The 25,246-nt window shown below is 39.9% G+C and overlaps 1 protein-coding gene across 3 annotated transcripts in view; it reads left to right on the forward strand.

The window, feature by feature from the left end:
• The window catches only part of LOC139775875 (transcription factor hamlet), an 80,371-nt gene that overhangs the window by 24,570 nt on the left and 30,555 nt on the right, over window positions 1–25,246 (forward strand). For 2 of the 3 annotated variants that reach the window (XM_071712202.1, XM_071712204.1), the window contains exons 1-3: window positions 19,395–19,780; window positions 24,409–24,771; window positions 24,975–25,171. In XM_071712202.1, the coding sequence (XP_071568303.1) occupies window positions 19,732–19,780; window positions 24,409–24,771; window positions 24,975–25,171 (609 nt within the window). In that variant the 5' untranslated portion in view covers window positions 19,395–19,731. Of the gene's footprint in view, window positions 1–19,394; window positions 19,781–24,408; window positions 24,772–24,974; window positions 25,172–25,246 lie in introns of those variants that run through there. The other variant, XM_071712203.1, reaches the window with a different exon arrangement.

A 25,246-nucleotide genomic window follows, 5' to 3' on the forward strand; every position in this document is an offset into this window, starting at 1 on the left:
ATTAATTCTTTTTACAAACACATATACATGTAAATCATGAAAAGTACCAGAATTAATTATGTATGTGGCGTGTGTATATAATTTTTAATATAGGTACATTACTTGAAAGAAATACAATACACACAGATATATATGTATTTGCATCTATTATTGCTATTATTAATACGCAGCACACACATATGGTGTTATCAATTAATAAAATAATATGTTAACTGCTGTTAACATTATAGGCGGAAAGGGGCAATTTAATTTTCATTTATTTAAATTTATTTATAACTCTAAATGTGCGGATAGCGGGGAATACTAAATCTCATTAATATGGTTTATCTTATTAGCGGTGTGCGATCAATAATGCAATCTCTGTTTCTCCGATTAAACAGCGCTAATGGGAAATCCATTGTCGCTATCGGTCACTGATATTTTGGGATAAGAATATCGTTCGCGAAATATTTTTGAATCGGCACACATATCGTTTCGATTCTATCTAAGTCGCGTATGTTCGATTTAGCCATTTGCGCACGTCAGACGTGCATCGAATGCCGCTTTCATCAAAACAAATTTTCCGTACAACCCGCGCATTCTCAACACGATGCCAGTTCCAAACGGATTGCGGACATTTATTAATTCGTGCACCTGCGACCGCGCTATTATTGCGAGCCTCGTCTGTTGTCGCTTTTACGCATCGAAATCCTTCGACGAAATCTATTTACGAAGCTAAATCGATCCTTTGTCCCGCGATTGATAGTTTACAATTCTTTCTCGTCACGAAGCCTTGTGATATCACCGGACAATACAATTCATTAGCTAAATAATCGCCGTCACAGGCGGCGCGGGCGGCCATAAGATCCCAAATGTCATCGCGATTGTGTCATCTTCCTCTTTATCTCTTCCTGTGTAAATAGGGGCTATGCATGTCTCCAAAGGCTTCTTGGAGCGGTTTGCCTTTATCTCGTCGGTTGTTTAGGCTGCTGAAGCCTCTCATGACACGTTTAGGTGCATCATGCTCGGGTCGATCTCACGCTATACAGGTGGTCCGACGATTAAAAGGCGCCTGCGACACAAGACGTTCGAGGTTTATCTTCCGGCAAAGAATGTTTGGTAAAGAACCGCATAACGCATAGTACTCTAATGACAGTGAATGGATGTAATTTTTAAAGATTTGTGCAAATAACAAAATAACAATATTTAATAAAGTAATGAAGTAAAATAATAAGCAAATTGTCATATAAGAAAATGTGTGAATGTGCTATAAATGTATAGTAATCTGATTTTTTAAATGCAATTTTATGATATTTTAAATAATCGTTTATATATTAAAATTATATATATTTTTAAATATATTACGTATATTATTTTCATGGCTTATTGTGTTTGTGAATTTATTAGAATTAATTTCTGTAAATAAGAAATAGACTTTATGTGATGTACTTTAAAATATTCATTTAATATATCTGCTTCAGTATCAGTAAAGGAAAATGAATTGAGAGGTACAAGAACGTTCAATTTTTACACGAACCGCACGAGCAAATCATATCTGGAAATCAGCTACTCGATTATTGAACACTGATTAGTGATTCTGTCTGACGTAATCTATATTTTTGTAGTATCAATCAGATGCAATTCCAATCGTCCCGAGTGATATATAAAATCGACTCATCCGGTTTAGCATTAATAGATAACATTGGCTTCATTAATACATCGAAGACGATATATCGGTCGGCGTGACACAAAAAGAATAAGACGTGCAATGTTCGCGCCGTACTGTCATTCGTTCTGTTATCATATCGTGCTCATTAGCTGCCATTTACCGTACCATTCTTCTCTGTCGTGGCGAGTTGCGGTTAACAGCCACGATACAATTTATCTTCAGAACTTAGGTTCTTCCCTGCGAGGAGGATTGGATATTCTTATATAGCAACTATTATTTTATAATTCTCGTAGTACATATGCACTGGCACGTTTTACACGGTATATACAGAACGAATTAATTACATGTAACATTACATAATTTATAAATCATATACATTGTACATTCGTATTATGTACTAATGTAAAATTTATAAACTGACCTTCACAAACATTTTCTTGTTACTAAGTCATTTATTGTAAATTATTAACTCTATCGTTACATTATTATTTCAAATATTTAGCAAAAACATAAAAATTATTTTTATGAGATGAATTCAAAAAAATTAAGAGAGATAGATTTTATTTTATCTAGAAAATGCATGTGATCGTGAATGTGTGCAAAATGCATAGCTAGATATCCAAGAATTGAATTCGATACGTAATTAAGTGCAATCCAATTTTTAAATGTTTAATTTATGTATATGTACGTATGTATGTATGTATGTATGTATGTATGTATGTATGTATGTATGTATGTATGTCATGAAGCATTATTGTGATATTTTGTGGATATTCTCTCTCTCTCTCTCTGTCTGTCTGTCTTTGTCTCTCATATGTATAAATATATAGATACATATAGAAGCTTGGAGTTCTGTGAATCATAGTGATAAAGGTAGGTAGTTAAATAGATAGAGGCAGATATCGCGAGAGTCTTGTCGGCAGATTTGATTACCATCGAAAACAGATTCGGTTGATTCAGTAAACATTCTGGCGTCATGCTGTTATTGTATGTTCTTGGGTCAGACCTTTGTAGTGGATTTAAGTAAATGTACGTGTGCTAATCAAAATTATGGAGACACAGTGCAGTTTCCAATTTTCAGTCTTCTGCGAAGGTGATCGTGAGTATCATGAATTCTGAAAACAATGGCTTAAATAAAAGTAGAATTTAAATCTTTGATAAAAAGTATTACAATTTTTAAAAGTTAAAAAAACAAGTTTCTGTCACAAGAGCACCAGTATTAAACCTAATTTTGTTATATTTTTGCAAATGTACTCTGTGGGGTCTCGTGTACTTTGATTAACGTAATGAAGGATATTGAGGGTTAATGGTAGCCTGAAAGTTTGTATAAGACAGTTTCAAGATTCGGTGATTTGCAAACTTGATAACGAGCAAGTCGCATCGGTCCTTCCTCCTGTGATTACTGCCGGTAGGCCGCAGAATAATGGCAGAGAGATCGAAACCCGGCGGAAAACACGGGCCGTAATTCGTGTCGTTTCTTGTTCGGCGAACTTTACGAAGTGCCCATTTGCCTTATCGACTCTCACCCTCTCGCGCTTTCTTTCTGCGTCTCTCGTTCTCGGACTTTTCCATTCTCCTTCTGTCGGCGCTACGAGTTGTCCTTGCTAGAAAGAACAACTTCTGGCACGCAATCTTGAGCAACGTACTACATAACTCGTACGCTTCCGTTCCGCATTTCGACGAAGAAAAAAAACAGAATCGCACGCAGGTATCTTAAGAGTATCTTGAAAGGGCAGAAAGTAATTCAATAAACATTGACGGCTGGTCATTATTTTAAATTTGCATATTATCCTATTTTTGCATGTAAATAAGTACGTGTACGTATCGCAAAAATAGAATTTCGAAGTAGTTTGTCATCGAGTAAGTAACTTATCTTGTTGTTGATAATATCTTACTCCATTTTTTAATAGGATTAATTTCTTAATCATTGTTTGCTCAGAAATTATGAAATTATGGAAATGAAACTTGATTTAAATGAAAATGATTTTCAAGATAACTATCACGTAATATATATCTAATATTCAAAATTGAATATCAAAAATACAATGAAAAATATTAGAAAACAAATAGTGAATATCTTGCATGCAAAATAAGACATTTGTAACTTTAACGACAATTATCTGATGGATTTAATAATATTCGTGTGTCACGGTCTCGACAAGACAATCCTCAATCTTGTTGATAGGATCACATGTCCATCACGATTGATAAGATAAGCGAGGAAGGACCGAATCAGGAAGTGAGAGAGCAGTTCTATTAAGAGGGTCATTTCTGCGTAATTAAAGATAGGCCACCGAAATTTTAAGAATAAATTGCGCACAATTCAAAAACTCTTGAGAAGCTCTATTATAATTAACTTTACGAAAAATAATTACCACTTACATTGTCATATCCGTTTATGATTACGTTATATAAGTATAAATTTTTCTATAATTCAAACTAGAAGAAAATTAATATTAATATTAAAATAATCTCTATAAATTTTTGTTAAAGCGATACAAAATATTTTTTAACAGTTAGAAAAAGATGATTTATAAGCAAACAATATGTGTTATGCAGCTGAATTTGTTTAAACATTTGATGATGTTACTGTCGTTATCAGATAATCGCAATACGATAATATTGTAATTAAAGTCATAAAAATTCATAATTCCTGAGAGCTCTATTTGTGCTTAAAATCTTCTTTCGTTATATGGATTGAGATTATCTAGCTTTATCTAATATACGATTAATATCATAATCTTTATCAATATTTTATCATAGTGCTTAATAATTTTGTTCCAAGTTTTATTATTTCGCATGTTTAACAGGGATCATTATATAAACAGTTTCAGGGATTTTTCATATATTGTTAAATGATAATTGAAATTTTTATTATCTTATTAGTGTTGTTTATTACAGTTTAAATATATGATACATTATTTTATAAGTTTCAAAATTGTATGCTTAATATTATATAGATCAGATAAAAATTATAGAGAGAGAAAGGGATTTATTCGTGGTTTTCCAATAAAAACTACTTAGTTCTATAAAACTATCTGAAAAAAAAGGAAAGGCTTGGGAATCCAGCCCTAACAGGGCTATCTAGCGAAACCACTGCCAAGGGAACGGGCTTGGAAAAATTAGCGGGGAAAGAAGACCCTGTTGAGCTTGACTCTAGTCTGGCACTGTAAGGAGACATGAGAGGTGTAGCATAAGTGGGAGATGGCACCATCGCCGGTGAAATACCACTACTTTCATCGTTTCCTTACTTACTCGGTTAGGCGGAGCGCGTGCCCCGAGGGCTTCGTGCCCCGGCGGTCACGGTGTTCTAGAGCCAAGCGTGTCAGAGTGACGTGAAAAAAAAGTGGTGGAAAAAAAAGGAAAGGATTGGAAATTATGATAAATCATAATTTCTAATCGAAAGAATTAATCGATGCGAGCAAATGAGAACCGAACGATGCGCGTCTCTTCACACTTTCATGAATTGAAAAGAAGGAACGGGTAAACGAGTTCTTACAACGAGGCTGCTCTCAAGGATCTCCGAGATACTTTAGGGGCTGGCGTCAGTTGTGGTGACATCGGGGGGGAGAAAAATGAGTGAAATCCATTAGAGGGGAGATTCCGTGCCTCTGACCTGTGCCAATCTGCGCTCACATTCACGACGTTGTACATTCACACGCGGGCGTGTCACATGAATCCTCCGTCGATGTTCGAAGCGCGACAAAGTAGAAATCACTCGCTGTCGCAAGCGTGGTGTTCCAGTCGCTGCGTCACGTGCATCGTTAATGCACTTTTCAGCTTATGCCCGCTGTCGACGCGCGACGTGCGCGTTAATTAGCGAGATATTTGTCTACCGTAATGTAAACTCATATAATTGGCATAATAATGTAATTCTTGTCGGGTACAGATTTAAATGTTGCATTTTAGTTTTTTCATTTTTCTCCTTAATTCATATAACTCATATAAGCACCTTCTAGAGAGTAAAAGGAGTTATTTTTGTTACAATACTTTCCGTCTTTTATTCCCGAATCTTTCTACGTTCGTTCTTTATTTGAACTGGATGAAAAAATTTGAGAATTTCTTCGATAAAATTCTTCAAATAAATAAATCTTTTAATAAATCTTAAATAAATAAGTAATTTTTTAAATATAATTCTCCTTAAGTTCACGATAGATATCGATCGAATGGTAATATTGTTTATGAGTTATTAGCAGCAGATGCCTACAACAATTAATTCGCAACGATTACACCCCCAGAACAAACTTCATACATTCGGCAATACGTACTTGCAACAAGGATCGCTGGTATACATTCGTAGCTATGGCAGAATGTCTATACGATTACACAATAATTATTATTCATGGGTCGCGTGCTGTGCCAATCGTATCATTCTCTCGATAGCAATTCTTTTTCTGTTTGGACATGTGGTGCGTGCTGCCGACACGAGATGATGTGGTCCGATCTAGGACTTCCTGAACCACGGTGGATCACCGTTTCTACCCCTACCGCTACCTCTATTTCCAACCACTCTTCTCTTCTTTTTTTTTTTAAAGAATCGATCGTCGAGCCGTTTTGTCCCGGTAATGCGACGATTGTTGGCGCGAGCCTTGAAACAAAAACGCGGCCGTACCATCTGTCGGATCGAAAGAGGCGGACGCACGTGTATGCGTGAGAAAGAGAGACGGGAGAGCTGCGGGAATGAAAGAAAAGAGCATCCGTAAATGCGACCGAGGGATTGTTTTCTAGTGGCTCGTCGTTTAGCCCCCGCCATGATCCTCCCTTCGCGACGAGGGCCACCTCCCCTCCTCTTCCAAAGGGTCGTCGATAACACCGTTTAGGATCTCGATCTTTGATCCTTTGTTGCCTTCCGTGTATCGACGACGACTTCATTTCTGAAAAGCAAACTTCTCGGATATGTTAAATCATTTATCGAACGCGCGATATTTAATCGACTGCAGTATTTATGAACAGAAATAACGACATAAACCATCAATTTTTTAATTGTATTAAAATAATGACGTATAAAAATTAAAATATGTATATAAAATTTTATTTTTACTGACTTTTATTCACAAGGAAATAAATTGTTACTGAACAACCGAAATTAGCAAATAAGATTTCACGTCAAATTTATATCTGACAAAAACACGCGTAAATTTCTCGATCCTATACGAGCCGCTAATTTCGCGATAGCGAAGTAATTTACTATCGGAAGCACGACTTGATGAAGTTCGCGGCAAGCTGCGGTTTGAAATATATGGGACACCCAGTAGGTGGTCGATCCGTGCCTAACACGCACCCCGCATAACGCGTAAATGCGGTGTAGTAGCAGGGTCGTGGATTCTAGCAATTACACGCCCTCAAGTACCCTTAGAGACGGAGCCCCATTAGGACGAGAGTCGAGGGATGTTTTAGCACGGCTCGATTTTCGAATTCGTGTGGAGTACTTAAGTCCTTGCGATACTCCCAGACCGCCATTTTGATTCTTCCTAAACAATGTCTTCTAATATTCTTTGACATGTTTCACTTTTACAATTTTGCACCACTTGTGATATAGACAAACATATTTTATCAGTCTTTCTTAAAATAATTTAAATTTGAAATGTTCAAGTAACAACATATTTACGTAATTTCGAACATTCCAAACTTAAATTACTTTGTTACTAAGATATAAAAATAAATCGCTAAGTTAAATAATTTTTATGTACTATTTTTTATATTTTTTATATAATATTCTTTAAATCAAAAGTTCTTTAGGTCCTTTTATATTCAGCCTTAAATTATATTCTCTCTTTTCAAAATAGTAATATAATAATAATATTAACAATGGTAATAACATTTATATAAAACTACTTAATTTGTTTTTGATTAGAAAATTTACTGCAAAATTTTTGCTGATGTTTTAATTTTGATCACGATGTGGCGAGAATCTGTTGCGGAAAAACATCCATTACGAGCCCGACCGGTCATGTACATGTCCTTAGATTGCTGTAACCGCGATACAGCGGTAAGAAGCTGCCATCCAGGCTTCTTTATATCGTGTTGTCTTATGTTGGTAGCGAGCAAAACCGGGCCCTCCCTGAGTGCTTCGCTATGTAAGCCATTTCGCCGAGCGGCGGGTATCGGACATTGGCATCGTTATATCCAGGTATACGTTCACGGTATTCCGTATATATAGATATATTACATCACGGTTATGGCTGGGAACGATTAATCCTTCACGTCGAGACGTCATTGCCATCTTCGGTCCCTTAATCGGAAGTCTCCACGCCCGACTATGTGGCGATGACATAACTTGACATCACAATGCACGGACTCGGTGCTTTCACTTATCACAGTAAATTGATTATTAACGTACATTTTTTGTGCGTGTGACGCTTATCTATTTTATTTAAAAAAATAATAATTTTTCAATTAATTAAAGAAAAGATAAATTAATATTCCTCATGCTTTGTTATCTTTGTTAAACTTTGCGAGCAGCCTTCAAAACGTTCGTCACACAGCTCGATGTCTGCATCACAGAGAAAACAACTATGAGACGAATTTTCGTGCATTTTCCCCTCAAATATTTAGCGACCGCTCTTGTCGTGGCTGTAAATTCATTTCGAGCATTACAAAACGAAAAGGCGGAGTAAAACGTGTCAGTTGCGAGGTGCGCCCGGGCAACGAAAACAACGAAAATAAGTACGTTCCTCGCGTTCAACATGTTCGTTGCCCGCGTCGCAGCAGGTACGTCTGTTACAGCGGGATTGATTTTGCAAAGGATGAAAATGTTTTTCGAAGAACGAGGCTGAATGCCGTGTCGGGCCGAGCGCGCGAATTGGCATATGATGTCGTGCCATTGTCGATGGCACGATAATCAGTTTTTTAGCGCCGCTGCCATTTAGCGTCGATCGTGAGTCCCGCTCGTAACGCGACAGGAGTCGTCAGAATGACAGAGCTTGATCAAAGGACCAAGCTAGGCGTTTGATGTCTGATGCACGCGCTCCCGTTTCAACGGTCAGCAGCCGCCCGGCTGAATTCAAATTCGCGATCGAACTTCGGATATTTCGATAGGACACCAGTCGAATCGTACCGCAGGTTTTAACGGATATTTCGAGATCCTTTGATATTTCATATTTTTCCAGATCGATGTCGGTCATGTGACACGGTAATGAAATTTTCGAAAAACAACGAAAAGCTCTGCGATTGAAGTAACACCCGTAACATTATTGGGAATATATCCATCGTAATTTATTCCCAATTTCAAAATATTTCCTCTTTTATTCCGACGTGTGTAAGTATGTGTGTGTAAACACACATCTCTTTCCAATTTAGAAATATACTTTCGAGAAAGGGTCGTAACAAATTCTCGCGCTTTACTTCCTTCTAGATACTGCAGAGCGCGATTCGAATTTGATGGCCATTCGTTTTAAAACGACAACGAAATTGGATCTTCCCCCGCCTTCATCGCGCGATTCTCTAATTTGTTATCCTTGCCATTTCGATTCCCATCAGTTATTTATGATTTTCATTGTTCTTCCTTCTTGCGAGGAACGTCGAGTGTCGCGACTATCAAAATTGAATTAGAACAAAGGGGAAAGGAAGAGTCCGTTGCGCACCCTCTACGCTGACAATTTCGAGTGAAATATAGATTCTCGCTTATTGGCTGCGAGATTTTTTGAAAGCATCGTGCTGCGATTTCTCACGCCTCGGATTGATTCTCCCCGCCTTCAATTGAGACTTTCAAGAAGTGTGACGTGTTAACCGCAAACAATGTCTCCAAAATGACGCGTGAACCCTTGAGCAGAGAAAATAAGAGGAACGTTCTGCTTTGGAAACCGTCGAGGTTTTATGACTCTTCCTCTATTTTTTGCGCGTTGCCGCAGAAAAGGGTGGATCGCCTTTTTGACATCGGGATAAGTGTTTTTTTTTCTCAGATATAGTATGAATCCACTCTTTTCTTCAGATGAGATTTCACCGACCACTACTCGATTAGTCTTCAACTTGTTACGTGATGTAGCATAAATCTTACATAACGATTTTTGAAAAAACCGAGTATTCTTGCTTTGCACTTACATATTTCTCAATAAAACTTAATGCGACAATACTTCGGAGTATGTGTTTTTCACAGAATGCGTATTAATAAAATTAAATATATAAAATTATATCTAAAATTAAAAATTTCTAAAATACTTTATTAATTAATCGGGCAACTGACAAACTATTTGAGAATTTGCTTTGAACAAGGGTCTGACAGAAATACAAGAGAAAACTTTCTATTCTATTTCACATAATTTCCACCTTCTGTTCGATAAATGATTCGATATCGTATATTTGTTTTCAAGGCGATTAAATTTTGTTAGAATTCGGCGGGACAAGAGATCTTTATGAAATTTCAATTACAGTTCCATCGATGTCACCGCAGGGTTCCTTTAACCCTCGGCCCTCCAACTTCACGCCTTTCAATCTCCTCCCTTCTTACCCGCTCCTCCGGTCTCTCACCGAAAATCATAGGATGCAACCGTAGGTTACGAGACGAGTGCGATGTCCCCGAGATGAGAAACATCTTACTACCTTCGGCGCCTTTTCAACCGCGCCCTCGAAGGTCCCAAAGGGTGACGAGATGCTTCCCCTAAAATCCTCGCGGAATACACTGTCCATCGATTACTCTTCCACAATTGCGGATATTTCGAACGGTGAGGTGCCGTTAGATCGGAGATATTCGATTCCCAGATGGCTGCCGTACCTTCATCCCCCTTCCGCTTTCATCCCCCTTTTCTCCGTCCCGCCGACCGAAGCCCGTGTCGTTCGCCAGTGTCGGACGTAGCCTCTTTCTCGCTCTCCTCTCTGAATAGAATCACGGAGCTATTCTTCCAAGCATTGTGAACGGAGCCGGAGGCAGTCTATTCGCATGTGATGGAACGACGATTGCCGGAGATATCTGGCCTCTTATCTCTGCCATTGCGAATCCGTTTGTTAGCGAGCGACGATCTCGGTGGTTTAACGCGAGGATTCGATCGAATCTTCATCCATCCGTTAGTCGATACACACAGAATAGACATGTGAGAAAATTGCAAGATAAAAAGAATCCCGTTTAGTGGCTTTCTATTAATCACGGATTTGTTCGTTGGGTATATTTTTCAACGGGAACGAGATTACCAAGAGAGTTGACAAATGTAATTTTATTCCTCTTGAACCTCATTATTTCATGAATTATCGATTTCGCTGTTCAAAGAAAAAACATTAAATATACCTAAATATTTATTTCAACAAAAACTTTGTAATTGAATTAGGCTATTAGGTTTCAGTCTGTAGATAAATAATGATCGTGGCGTTAAAGGACGAGTGATAACGATCTTGACCACGCGATTCGGAGACGGACGCACAATTGTCCTGCACTCTCTGGGCGCATGGGGCGAGCGCGATGATCATCCGCGAAACGGCAGCCCTCGCGCGCTATTTCTCGTATTTCCATTTCGTCGGCGCCGTGGGGGTGAAATGGGGGTGTAAACGGTCAGATCGTATCTACCCGGCCGAGAAGTGGCCAGGCCGCCCTTCCGCCGTAACTTCCCTCGCTCGCTCCCCCTCCCCTGCGTCCGGGAGAAGTCGCACACCGAATCAAAGATTTAAACTTTCGAATTCGCTTTATCTCGCGGCGGCCCGATTCGCCCGCATCTGAGAAGCGCGGGCATCGCAAACGCGCCGGGGATGCGTGGTAAATGCCTGGAAAGAAATGCCGAAGGGACGGTCAAGCGCCGCGCCATTGTCGGCCCCTTGTTTACGAGCCGGGCGTGAGATTCCGCCGTATAGATTCGATTCTTTTCGCGACGATTTATTCGGCCAAGGACCTTCGCGCATATACGCGCGAGGATTAACTCCTGCCGATATCCGGGGCCACGAGATTGGATTACTCGCCCGCGCGTTTCTCCCGCTCCAGCCGTTCACGACTACGGTGATGTATTCCCTCCCGGGGATGGAAATAAAGAAGCGACTTTTCAGCGGCACCAAGACGATCTAAGACGGATGAACTGCCGCTTTAAATGTTAATTGAAGCTTCCAAGCTCCTCACTAGTTTGCTATAATTTGCGATTAATTTTTTCACAATTCTCAAACGAAAAAATATCTTTGTAAACAGAAAATATACATGTAATTAGAGATCCATGAGATATATCAAATGACTAATCTTTCACACATCTATATATGAAACATTTAAATGATTAGAAAATAATATCTCTTCTAGTAAATTTTGCACTATTCAACTCGTACATTTTAATTTCATTTCTAACGCATATTTTTATTCTAGTTTTTGCTATACGTTATATGTTATTATCGTACTTAAAAACATCAAATTGATCGTATCAAGTGAATTAATATTTATAGTTTCGCTAAAATCGGTGAAAATCGAGGAAAGAAAGAAGAGAAACGCGCAAACTTTCATTTTTCTTTAATTACGATGTTACGGAACATAGATTATGACGTTAGCTCGCGCTCAAAAACATCTGTTCCCTTTCCTTCCTCGGACGAGTTCTACCCTTGCATAGTTTGCCCCCGCTAAGGACCGATATCCGCAGGGGTTTCCCCCTGCTTCTCTACGCGCGAGAAAACGTCGATCGTCGAGAATTCGTCGAGAGCGTGCGCCTCGTTTAAACAGCCCGAAGGATAGGATGCTAGCCTAATTAGAATTTAATCATCCTTATCGACTTTCTGGTCTTCGTAGATATTATCCAAATGTGAAACTTATTTCACTTATTATATGTATTTATACATATATATAGTATTTATATATAATATTTATAAGGGAGGGGCAACGTATACGACTTGATAGTATAAGTTATTCATCTTTCAATCGTAAAACAGTTAGGGCTATATACTTTTCACCTAGTACCGATACTTTTGCGAAAAAATTATGAAGTAATGTGTATATTCTGGTAATTGAAAGGGAATAAAGCTTTACTGCACGGCGAAAAAAATCCTCATCAGCGGCGCGACCTTAATTACTGTGAGTTGCCTTACCGGGGGCTTGATTAAAAACGTTGCCAACTTTTTCGTCCGAAGTTACGACGGCGAATCCGTCATCTTTTTAAGCTCGGACATAAGAACAGATGAATGAGCGGGCGACCAGGTGGACAAACCGGGGCCGCCGAGAGAGATTCAAATTTAATGACGGACACGAGATAAAATTAATTTAACGGCGAGTTGCGGCTGTGAACTACCCGGGGGCTGTGTGCTGAAGCCTGGATCACAATGGCGCAATGGCCTGGCCGGTGGGCACAGCAAACTTCGCACACCAACGCTGCTTCGGCATCGTCGTCACCACGTTGTATGCCAGCAGCATTACCATCGTCAGCACCACTACCACCATACGCTTCACCACCATCAACATCGCCGGGGCGCGCGCGGGTAGAGGCCACGCTCGAACCAAAACATAATTAGCCTGCATTGTTAATGCATCAATATTTGCACGCTGTCCTGCCTTCCAGCCGCGGCGCGCGAGCTCCGCGCTTTCCAATAAGCTCGCACTTTGTTACACCCGATATTACGCGAGTATATCGCTGTTGATTACCGGTCGATTTTTCCTTCTCTTGTTCTCTCCTCTACCCTTCTCTCTCTCGTATTCTCTACCCCCCCCTCTCTCTCTCTCTTTCTCCTGCTCGTGCGCTCGCCCATTTCGGTGGACGGCGTGGACGCTTACCTGGACATACGCTAACGTGCACCGCCACCCCGCTTGCGCGTGGTAAACTCGATGCACAAACCCACCTGAATTAATCGCGGCGCAGTTGTGAACTGACGAATCGCGTGCCACTCAGGATTAATTCATAAGCGAATTTTCGTTCGCCACGGAAAGATATATACTAAGCGCCCAGTGTAATTTGCAGCATTAACTGTGCAGGTGTTTTCATTGTAACATTAAGAATCAAACGTATATGATTGTTTTGTTGCAGCAGCATTTAAAGCGCAATAAAATAAATTGGATGGACGGTATCTGATGTATAATAAGTAACTTTTGTTATTTATATAGCATTTGTGAAAATGTGAAAAAAATATAGATATTATATAGATATTTTATTAGAAATATTTTATTCAAACGGATCAAACGGGTATATTTGCCGTTAGATTCAAGGAGCTGTAGATTAAAGATTGATATTTGAGAGTTGAGCTGGAGAAGCGTGGAGGCTGTAACTTTAAGACGCATAAGACATACATATAAGACATACTGCAAAGCTAACAGAAGCGATGAAACGAGGGCGTTGCACGGGTGAAAGAGGGCTCGACGTATACCGGATTTTCCCTACTTCACTGACTTCCGGTTGCTCGCGTGCCGCAATTCTATCGCCTGCATCTGGATCTTTCCTTCTGCCGATCTTGGCCGCGTAACCCAATTTTCCATAACGCAAGGCTTTCTCTTCAATTAATTGCATCATCATTAAATAACTGGTCCAGTATCTTAAAGATTTGTAAATACTGGCGCATCGACCTATTGATTCACTTTAGTATCCGTACTGAAATATAAAATCATTATTATATACGTTTATAATATTCTATATATACATTATTTCTTTAATTTTTTAAACTATTTTCTGTTAATAAAAAAACCTAAATGTTGATCAATCTGCGGAAGAAAAGCTTTTCTATAAAAATCATCGCGCTCTATCTCGAAACGACCTTCATTCGGCTCTGAAAATCGTTAAGTCGAATGAGTCTCTCTAGGGGGTTCAACGAGACGACAAGCTGCTGAATCTATCGAGACGGGGGGCGTTCCGCGCGCGAGCAGGAGGAGCCCCGCGGCACAGGGTCTTCCGTTAGTTCATCGTCTTCCGGTGACTTCCGGTGGCCTCTAACGAGGGACAATGCTCCTGGTGCACGCTGTGCACGCGGCGCACAACAATCGCGTCTCAAGTTCCTCCAGGCGGGAGGGCGGTGCTGCCAGTCTCGCTTTCCTCGTCTCCGCTTCCCATTCTTTCTTCTTCTCGACTACTTACGCCGCGTAACGTGGCCCTCAATGACACATTAGAAGCCAGCACTCCGAAAGGCGAGGCGTCGTGTGCGTGCACAACACTGATGAGATGAGAGAGAAAGAAAGTGAGAGAAAGAGAGAGAGAAAGAGAGAGAGAGAGACCGCCCGATACGATTCTCCGACTCGAACACAAATTATAGACTCCCCGGTCGACCGTTGACTCGACGACTCGTAGATTCGCCATTCGCTATTTCGGCCACTCGGGATATACGGGCTCATGGCTATGTACTCGTACTCGTTGTTCGCGAGCGCGGCAATGGCATTCATGGACACGCATGCACGTCTCTCGAATCTCGATCCTTTTCAGCGGATCGCGCGTCTGGCCCGGCCTCAACTCTCATTCTCTTCGCTCGGTGTCTTTGTGGGGAGACGCGCCACTCGCTTCGGGGTACATCAAGGAGTCGACCACGCGAATTTACAGGAGGCCACTCGAGCGCGAGACAATTGTTTAGCCGCCTCGAGGATTGACTTCTCTCTCTCCTTGTGCTTCTTCAATGAGTTGGTCGCTCTCCTTCCTTCCTTCTTTTCTGTCTCGATCAACTAACTTCATCTCCGCGCGATCGTTAACGGTCGAAACGTCGTCGAACGGTTTATTCTCTGTCTTGACGTCGGTAGATTCCCAATCGAACTACGAGGAATCGCATAATGAGATATTGTATTGTACATTTTGAGTGCCGCGCAAAAATAAATCTGGCGAGTATTTATGAGAAAGAATATTGGAATTTCTTTAATTTAATCTCTAATTTAATTCTCATTTCCGTCAATCTGTTTTCTAAATAAATAAAAAATAGTATTTATATAAAATCATTATTTATAAACGTCTGCGATAAATAAAAATTAAAATGTGTTGGAATAAGAATAAAAGTTTATGAGAAACCTCTGAAATTAAAAAAATGTTTAATCAGACAAAATTAATATTCGCAAAATCATCGTCAATCTTGTGTGATAATTATAAATATGATAGTTATGTAGCACAACAATTTATAGAAATATAATACAGTAATTCAATTAAGAAAAAACAGATTTTTGTATATTTTGCACACACATACACACACAATGTCGGCTGTTCATTAAAAAATACAATCCATGCGTGTCGTGAATCGCGCGAGGGAAAAGCGTCTCTCTATCTGTCGCTCCATCCTTTGACAGTGGCAGTCGGCGACACGCCCGCAAAATTGCTTCTCCGGCGTGGAAGCTTGGCTGCCGCGCGAGAGAGAGACAATTTTTCGGGGGTTGCGAAAAATATTAATAACTCCGGTGTTGCAGAGTAAAGGACGTAGGGCTTCCCGAGTAAGGGATGGCATGTTCGAGGGGGAGGTCGTGAGCGGTGGGCGAGAGGCGCGGGGGTGGCAGTAGAACGGGGGGCAGCGACGAGGGGGTGGCAAGTGTTTCTGTCAGTTTAATAGCTTCGCGCCTACCTACCTCCTCATCCCTCCCCTCTCCCCCGACACCCTCTTTACTCGCACAAACTCACCCTGCACGCGTACACTTTGCCGCCGACATTACAGCATCGTCACTCCACGTGTCAGAAGTTGCGCCAGACGTAGGAGGTCTGCTTAGATCTGATAACCCTTTGATATTCCCGTTATTTATTGCCCCCTCGTAGTTAGTCGTCGTCGGCGTCGTTGGCGTCGTCATATGCGTGAGAATCGATCGAGCTCGATCCTCGGGCGACCGCTCCGTCAACTGGATCACGGTTATCGTGTTCGATGGTAATTGAAAATAAATGATACGTAAAGGATTTCACATCGATCTGATAGGTCGAAGATAATTTTGGACTTGACCTCAGCTAACGTGTGACTAATATGTTTGTATATAATATTACGAAGTAGGAGAGTAAGAGATCAACATATTCGCCCCCCCAAACACATCTAGAATTACAAGTCTTGTGCTTTTACGAAATAGGACTCCTTGAAAGATTGAAAAACAAATTAATGACATGTCGGCGGAACGTGAGAGAATACATAATTATATCGGCCGATATTTTTGCAGTAATCCTAAAATTAAGTGGCATTACGCGTTCGGCAGAGATGTGTTTTATGCGAGTAATAATAAATATCTAATTATTATTGAAGTTAAAATGTAATAACATTTAACTTTGTATAATAATATATAAATATTTTAATTATAAATAGATATTTGCAAAATTTCTAAATAATGTACACATGCAACATGGAAATAATGCATTACAAACAAACGTTATATAAACATGCATAATTGCCGATTTTTAGTATTTAATTATATTTATTTTATTATTTAATTTAATTATATCAGCGTGTGATCATGTATAATTAAATTATTTATCTGTACTTCTTATAATTTTGATCAATTTTGTTAATCGCACAAATTTGATGATATAAATCTTACATTTTTATATGTTTTTTAAATTTAATTTTCTTTTATAGAATTTTATAGGATTTTAAAGAATATTACGATTTACTGGTTTAATATTTGAAGATTTTTGCAATTATATCTATACCATTATAATTCTCCGATTAAAGGAATCTGCAAGATAATAATTTCAGAAATTTAAGAAACTAGTCAGCGTAGCGTTTCTGTTTTTATTAAAGAATACAGTTACTTACTGCGCTGGAACGAAGGTGCGCGCAGTAGGTGATATCACATCCGAGGTGGAGACATTTTTATGCCGGTGTAAATCAAACCCCTCCAAATATTGCGCGAAGGACAAAGTCGCCGAATGAACGAAGGGTACCGGCGTTGCCGGCCATAAAGAATGATATAACTGCACGCGACACATGTCTTCCCGGGTGCGAAACACAGTCATATCGTCGTTACTGCCTCCTTTTTCCGCTCGCGCTTTCGCCGGCTACCGGAGAAATGAAGATTTGTTTCGGCGTCTTTCGACTCCGTCGTATATTCCTGCGCGACTTTATCCGCGGTCGTCCCGATTTTATGACATTCGCGCGCAGGATTTAAATCATCGTGCCTGCTCGCCTCGGAAATAAACCGGCAGGGAAATGTAGACTAATAACTCTCGATTACCTGCTTGTTTCTTAGAGTCGAAGATGAGAAAAAAAGAAACGCAAATAGCACCTAGCTGTACAAGTGGGACGTACACAAAAATGACGAGACGGAAAAGAGGGACAAAAACTAAAATACTTAAACAACTTAAACAAAATAGTTTAATAAATAATTTTTTAATAAAAGAGTATTTCAATAAAATATAAATTTATCTCCCCGTTACATTTGTTTTCCTTCTTTTTGATGTTATGTTACACATATTCTTTAGACTTTGAATTTTCTGAGATGAAAGAAGAAACGAGATTTCGTTATATAGAATATTTTTGTAGGTCGCCTTTGAATAATCACCTTTGAATAATCAGAAAAAATTGGATGCATGAGAGAGCAACTGAAAGAGTCTGCTCCGACCGTTTCCCAATCATAACGATTTTCGAGAAAATCTCATATCTCGTTTTCTTAACTAAGACGAACGTTACGTATCCATAGAAAGATATTTTTTTCCATCGAAAAGTGAATCGTAACAATACGCAAGATTGGCGTTTCCAATACTCTACTCTTTCGATTGACTTTGAAGTTGAGTCGATGGACAAATCGCGGCGAATTGTGGAGTGTGGTTGGAAAAAATGGAGAATTGACTGGGAGGTTTGTGACAGCGACTTTTCGCAGTGAAAAAGTGGCCGCCCTTGTCCAATAAGAACTTCGGTGGCTGTCCCGCTGACCTCGTCTCTGCGTGGGGTCCTTTCTTCCCTACGTCCTCGTCGAAGTGCTTTTCGATGGAGACTTTTTGCGGTAAAAAAAATGTCTCAGTTCGTTGACATCTTACCGTTGACTACTAATGAAGTCGAAGATCTTGCACCAGTCATTCGTAAATTTGCTAGTGACGAAAAACGTCGATGCAGGAAATATAATACATTTCATTATTAATCTTTGGGACGGGTCTCGCGGTTGAATGCATATCTTCGTCAACATCTAAACTATTGCAGTTTAAGAATATTTTTATGCATGCAATAACATGTAAAAAAAGCTATCTTAAAAAAAAACAGAGGTATATTTTTGTAATGCTTACCTTATGTTTTAGAAATTTGTATATGACATAATAATTTTATATTTCTTTTTTATTAATTCTTTTTAAATTTTATCTGAAAATTATCATTTATAGTTAGATGTAATGCACAGCCTAAGCTAATAAATAATATCCAATAAAGTAAGAAAATATTTTAATATAGATATATCTTATTATTACGTCATACATTTAAATTTTTGTTCATCAACATTGCACGTATAAAAGTAGATCTATGATTTGTAAATAAATTAATCACTTACATTGTTAATCTTATTAAAAAAATTGAAAAATTGCGTTCCATCCTTCAAAACGTCTATTAAAATTAATTCTTGTTCAACTCTTGAACCTTCGGGAAAAGAATCCTATATTCGGCTTTGACATTCAGCTACCACGAAATCTCCTTCGTTATCAGCGTCACGTTACGCTACCCCCTCCCCTGTTACCCCCTCCTCAGACGTTCTCTCAGACAGTCGCATTACGCTCCACCGCCGAAGCACCACGTCCCTCTCGCTCGCTCTCCCGAGGGATGCTGTAGTCGCCTTGGTGGGGACCCCGACGCGATAGGGGTGGCTCCGCCCGCGAGCCAACCAGAGGTCCCGCTGAAAGCGACCCGCCACACCCCGTGAATCGTCCCTGGGATCCCAAGAGAACCCTCGTCGTGCCATCCTCTTCTCAACAGATTTTGGATCCTCTAGTCCGCCAAGGGCCAGCTGACACGGAGCAGCGCTCTTTCCGTTGTCCGTTTCTTCCATCGGTCGCTCGCCCGGAAAGATTCGCGCTACGCGCGGGCTACCCCCCGCGATCGCATCCACCCCTCCGGTGGCCTCGGGTCGGAGTATCGGTCGCGTACCCCAACCGATCGATCGCGCGATCATGAAGACAGTCGGCCCGCTGACGGATTTCCATCGATGTCGCTCGTCATTTCTCGTGATGTTGACGTGATCTCGTGAAGGAAAACTCTTGTGATACCGATGTGTCGGAAGTGATCCGAATCCTCGTCTCGTCCAGAATCATTTGGAAGATTCAGGATTCTGGATCCGGATCCGAGGCGGACTACCAATGAACGGCCTTGATCTGTCCCGGTCTGTCGTGGATTGCAAGATGAATGGTAAGTCAAACAAATTTCATTGATGACGATCAACATTGAAGAATATTGACAATAATGATAATTGAGTTATACGAGATTTATGTCGACAGAACGAGACGCGCGACGATTGATCAAAATTCTTGATATCCGACGTCACAGTGGAGATAACAATAACAGTTGCAAGAATAATTTTGAGTCAACATACGTTATTAAAAATATTTCCTCATTAGTGTGCATATTTGCGAAAATAAATTTATGCTGGATTAAATTATGCCTCTACCTAATTTTAGACCGAATCGAACATGTCAGCCAAGTTTTACAAAATTGATATAATATAAATAGATTGGTTATTATAATTGTTTATCTCCGTACTTGTTTATCACCGTAATTGTTTATCTCGTTCTTGATTATAAAATCAATATTAAGATTGGCGTAATCGCCTTTTAAAGCATCAGACATCATTGCGCGGTCAAACGATATTCATTATGAGTTCGAGCCTCTTACAAAGTTCGACTTGTTGACACAAAGTGCCCTTCCGTTCGTTCCATTACGTGCAAATATCGGCAAGGAAGCTTGACCGCAGCCTGTCCGGAAACCAGACTCCGGAGATTCGATCTTCTGTCCAATTTGGCCTGCCTCGGCCTGGTAATTCCGTGACACGCTGATAACCTTATCGACGTCTCACGATACTGCTCCTGGCCGCAGGATCCGACCGCGTCGTTTTTCTAATTAACCCCAATCGCCAGTCCGCGCCTGATGATAGGGAGATCTGATACTGTCAGCGAGATTGGCCATTAATCGCACCATTTGCAATGGAGGTTTCGGAAACACCGGCGCGTCGCCTCTCGCCATCTCGTGTTCTACAATATGATACATTAACAAACGTCATGTTCTCCAGAGGATCCCCGTATCGCCAGGATGTCCTGTGCGGTCAGAGCTAACGCGGTCTGCAAGAGCGCGAACGTAATTCGCGGTGCAATCGCTCTTCCGACATCTCTCTAGTCGCCAATTTGTTTAATTATCTTTTCCGGAAGTCACACTTGCGTTTCTTGAATCTCGTAGTAATCTTCGTGTCCTGCTTCCCTATACCGCCCCAGATGCATTACCCTAAATTGTGATTTACTCACTTATAAATACTTATAAGGATTGATCAACATTTTAAAATGCTTACTTAGATATTATATACAATTAATTTTACTTACATAAATAATTAATGTAGGAAAAATTAAGAAGTAAGGTTACAAGGTAAAATTAATTTTGACTATTATGTGTGATAGTAGTTATTTTCCGTGTTCAACAATTATATTTTAGTAAAGAAGAATATATAAAGGTATATAATTTGACATGACATTTATAAACTTTATCTTATTTTTTCCTATATTCATAATATTCCTTATTTTCATAATATTTGGACGCGCACATTTGGCCTCGCGTATCTACTTAATAGTAGATTAATCGATCATTGGTTGATCGTTTGTTAAACCCTTCGATCGTGAAACGTCAACTGCCTATACATTCGGCGCATGCAACTACATATAGCAATCAATAGACGAATTCACAAAGTATCGCACACGCGCATCAATCATCGATCACAATAGACCCATGCAATGCAAAAGAGTCATTTGCTTTATAACTCGCTAACTACTTCACCGCCATGGACAAACATATATTATTATTTTCACAGTAAATATCATGTGACGCACAATGGCCACTGATAGAATAATTTTCATTAGCCGCCTATCCGCCATCGCCAATAATATTCTATAACTATTGTTAATTTTAAAATAAGATTCTATATATAGGCTTGTATAATAAAATAAAACGTGACTCTCTCATTTTGGGAACATAAAAAAGGACGTTAAAAAGGAAATTGTTTCTCACCAAAAATAATAAATTTATTATAGAGACTGGTGTCTGCTTATATTCTTTAGAATTAAATAGCTATCGGAAATTATTCGTCTGCGGAGGAATGTCTCAATTAATATAAAAAGAAAGATTCTTCCCACGATTAATTCGTCTAGGGTGTAAACCGCGCTAGAGCGGCACTTCGCTCTAATCATCTTCAGGGCCTCTCGAGCCACTATCATCAGGGATAATGTCACGCATGGTTCAACAAGTACACTCGTACTTCTCTGTCAAGGGAGAAAGTATTCCGGCACTTGTGTATCCCACAGAAGTCAAAGACCCCTGGCTTTCGAGGGTTTTCCAAATATTGTTGTTGTATCATATCGGCTACTCACCGTGCGAGGATCTGGAGTGCATATCCCTGGTACCCTCGCGTGATTAGGTCTCTTCTTTACGATCATCTCCGGCCATGAAGATCCGCTAAATCGTGTTTACTCTGCCGATTAAGGCCGAATTGGGATAATAGTATCGTACGGTATGTTGCAGTTAATACTTATCTATGTTGCTCTGGAGTGTACTATATGATTGCTTCTCAATTGAGTTTTAATCTTCGCTTTCTAAACAAATAAATATTATATAAAAATTTAGAAGCAATGCAATATTGTAAGAAAACGTTAATTTACAAATATCTCTATCTGGAAAAGTCTTTTCAGTTAGTTGTGATAAATATTTAACAATTATGTTAAGATTGCTCTATTTTTTATTTTTTATAAGAGATTAACTAATTTTGCCTCTTAATTACGATATTGATTATAATTATTTATAGTTTTCTGTGTAATAAGATAATTTAGGAATCAAAATCTATGGACTATTACATAAGCGATTTATTTCTTTCCATCTAACCGTGACGCATCGATATCGACACTCGTAGACGTTCTGTCTCTTTGAGCTTCGTGTCGACAAGCACGCCTTGCAGGATCACCGTTTTCTTTTACGACTCGCCCGCGCCGACAAGTCGATGGATCCTTAAGTCTTTGTTTACTCTCTCGATTAGAATGGAATTGAAGCCGACATCGTAAAATTGATATTTTTAACGTTTTATTGCGGTATACGACATGTATGGACCGCTTTTCATACATCCAGCTGAATCTGATGCCGTAGAAGTATTATCTGCTTCTTCTCTGCATTCTATTTAACTTTTTAACAGGAAGACGTGCAACAAAGCCTGTAATTCAATTATTTAATAGCGTCGTCGCGATATCAAAATTAATCGTGAGAAAGCGTTGATCGTAAAATTATAGTGTTTCCTTCCCTTCCTCTCTATCTTTCCACGACAATTTGTCTTCCTTTTCGATGCACCTGCCAGCTCGTCGCTAAAACGATCATTTGCTTAGTCGCCGATTCACACGGAACTCTCGCTATTTGCAGAGGACTCTCGATCTTCGCAGGTTTCTCGGCTGGCTCGAGGAATAAGAAACGCGCCTAAAGTTCACAGTTTGTTTTTAGATAGCCGATACACTGCGTGGATATCTTTCGATTCGGAGATAAGACCGCCGTTAAAAAGGGCCCGTCGTATCCGGCTAAAGCGAGTTGTACAAACAAAATCAGATTCGTGCGACGTCTCTTTGTCACTTCGAGCGCGATATAATTGCCACGAGTAGATAATAAATTTAATGTTTTCATTGGGAATGTGTGTTGATACGCAATTAAATGCGTTTAAAACGCATACATTCCTTAAATAATTTATGCTTTTTTAAATACCGCTATCATATTACCGCGCATCTTGTATGTTTTTTATTATATATTTTCGTCGAGAGCAACGAGCCGCGTTTGCAACAAAATAATCGCAACTTATTTAATAATAAACGTAGGATAGATCCCCTTTATCCCTGAATATCTTGCACCGTATGACATCACGACGCATCAAAAACAGCCGACAAGAGGACAATAAAATCCTTATCACGACAAACATCCTCGGCTTGGGTGTCATTGCGTGCACGCGGCAGCTGCGCATGAAGAAACGTGCCGCACACACACACAGATAGCGCTTACTCCAATTGACACTTGTCCTTGTGTGCCTAGGATTCCGTCAAGTCGTAAAGAGAGAAGGGAAATGAGAGGGTCTCGCAAATACAAATTTATTTTACCTCTCTCGTGCAAAATCATTCATGATTTTCCGACACCTTCATCGAAACGCCAAGTTTACACGCGAAGCCGCGATCTTTCCCGCAACAAAACGCTCGTACTTGCGTTTAATATCACGAACTGCGACTTTATCGCGGGAACAACGAGCTACCGCTTTCTCAGAAATGACCAATCAATACGTCACGTTCCGGAAAGTCGTCTCTCATCATAGTTCTATGTACGAACCTTTCTTAGTAAACACGACTTTCGCAAATAGCGGATAATATGTTATTGAAAATGTAATAAATATTTAATATAATTTTTCAAGTAACTGACACGTGTCAAATAAAGATTTTTATTAAAAAAGAAAATCAACGAGCCTAATTCAAACTTAAAAAAAAAACAGCCTTAATTTTATCCTAATACATCGAATAAAGAAAACATTATTTAGTCAAAGATATTTTTTTTAGTCTTAAAAAGTAAAAATATAAACTAGTTATAGAAACTCCGGAAAAATACTAAAATCATAGTTAAAAATTAAATTTAGTTAAAAATAAATTATAATAATATAATCTCTCTTACAAACGTCGTTATGGTATTTACGAATAAATTTAATTCCATTCCTTAAGTATTTATTCAAGATTCACTGGTTTACATCTTGGCTCATTTATTCTCTCTAGGAAGCAGCGACGAAGGCGAGTCGACATCGGGTGTGACTGGCGGGGGTGGCGGCAGCGAGAACGCAGAAATGGAGGAGAACGGATCGACTCGCACGAGTAGCAATAGCAGCAGCAACAATCCCGTGTACAGAGATCTGAAGTTACTTCAAGCCGGTGGCGAGGTTCCGCAGGAGTACAACCCGCAATCGCGGACAGCTTATCAGCAGCGCGGATACTCGCCGGGGATAGACCGACAACGGAATTACGAGAAGGAGCAACTTCAACCGTCGCCGTCTTCTAGGGAGGAAGAGAGGAAATCAGCCTGGGACTATGAGAAAAACACGCGGAAAGAGTACTCGAGGTCGCGGGATTACAATGAATACCGTGAGTCTTACAGTCCCGTTCAAAGGAGTCTTCAAGCTCACCACGAGTTCATAAAACATATAAAATTCTTTAGATTTATATTCGAATGATTAAATTTCTAATAGAATAGATTTGTTGCGATTATGTGTAGTCTATGATCGCTCATGAACTGATGATTTCTCGATAAATATTCGATAAATATACTCTGACGTTTGTCTGTGTAGAGGATGCGATAAAGCAGGAGCCCAAGGATCACTCGAGTCGCGAGTGGGTGTCACCGGTGCCGGAGGTCGAGGTCGGCGGTTCGGCACCCGGAGGCCCGTACGTTCGCGCACGCAAAGACATCCCTCGTGGCGCGAGATTCGGTCCGTTCCTCGGCAAATGGGCGAGTGAGCCTTTCAACCCCCGTTACGCGTGGGAGGTGAGTCGTATATTTCTTCTCGCGGTGTATATAGATGTGTGTACGTGTTTATCGTTTCCGCCCGCTTTCGAATTC

The sequence above is a fragment of the Temnothorax nylanderi genome, unplaced genomic scaffold (genome assembly GCF_030848795.1).
Source record: "Temnothorax nylanderi isolate EJ_2023f unplaced genomic scaffold, tnyl_v1.0 TNYL_tig0107_pilon, whole genome shotgun sequence".
Lineage (NCBI taxonomy): Eukaryota > Metazoa > Arthropoda > Insecta > Hymenoptera > Formicidae > Temnothorax > Temnothorax nylanderi.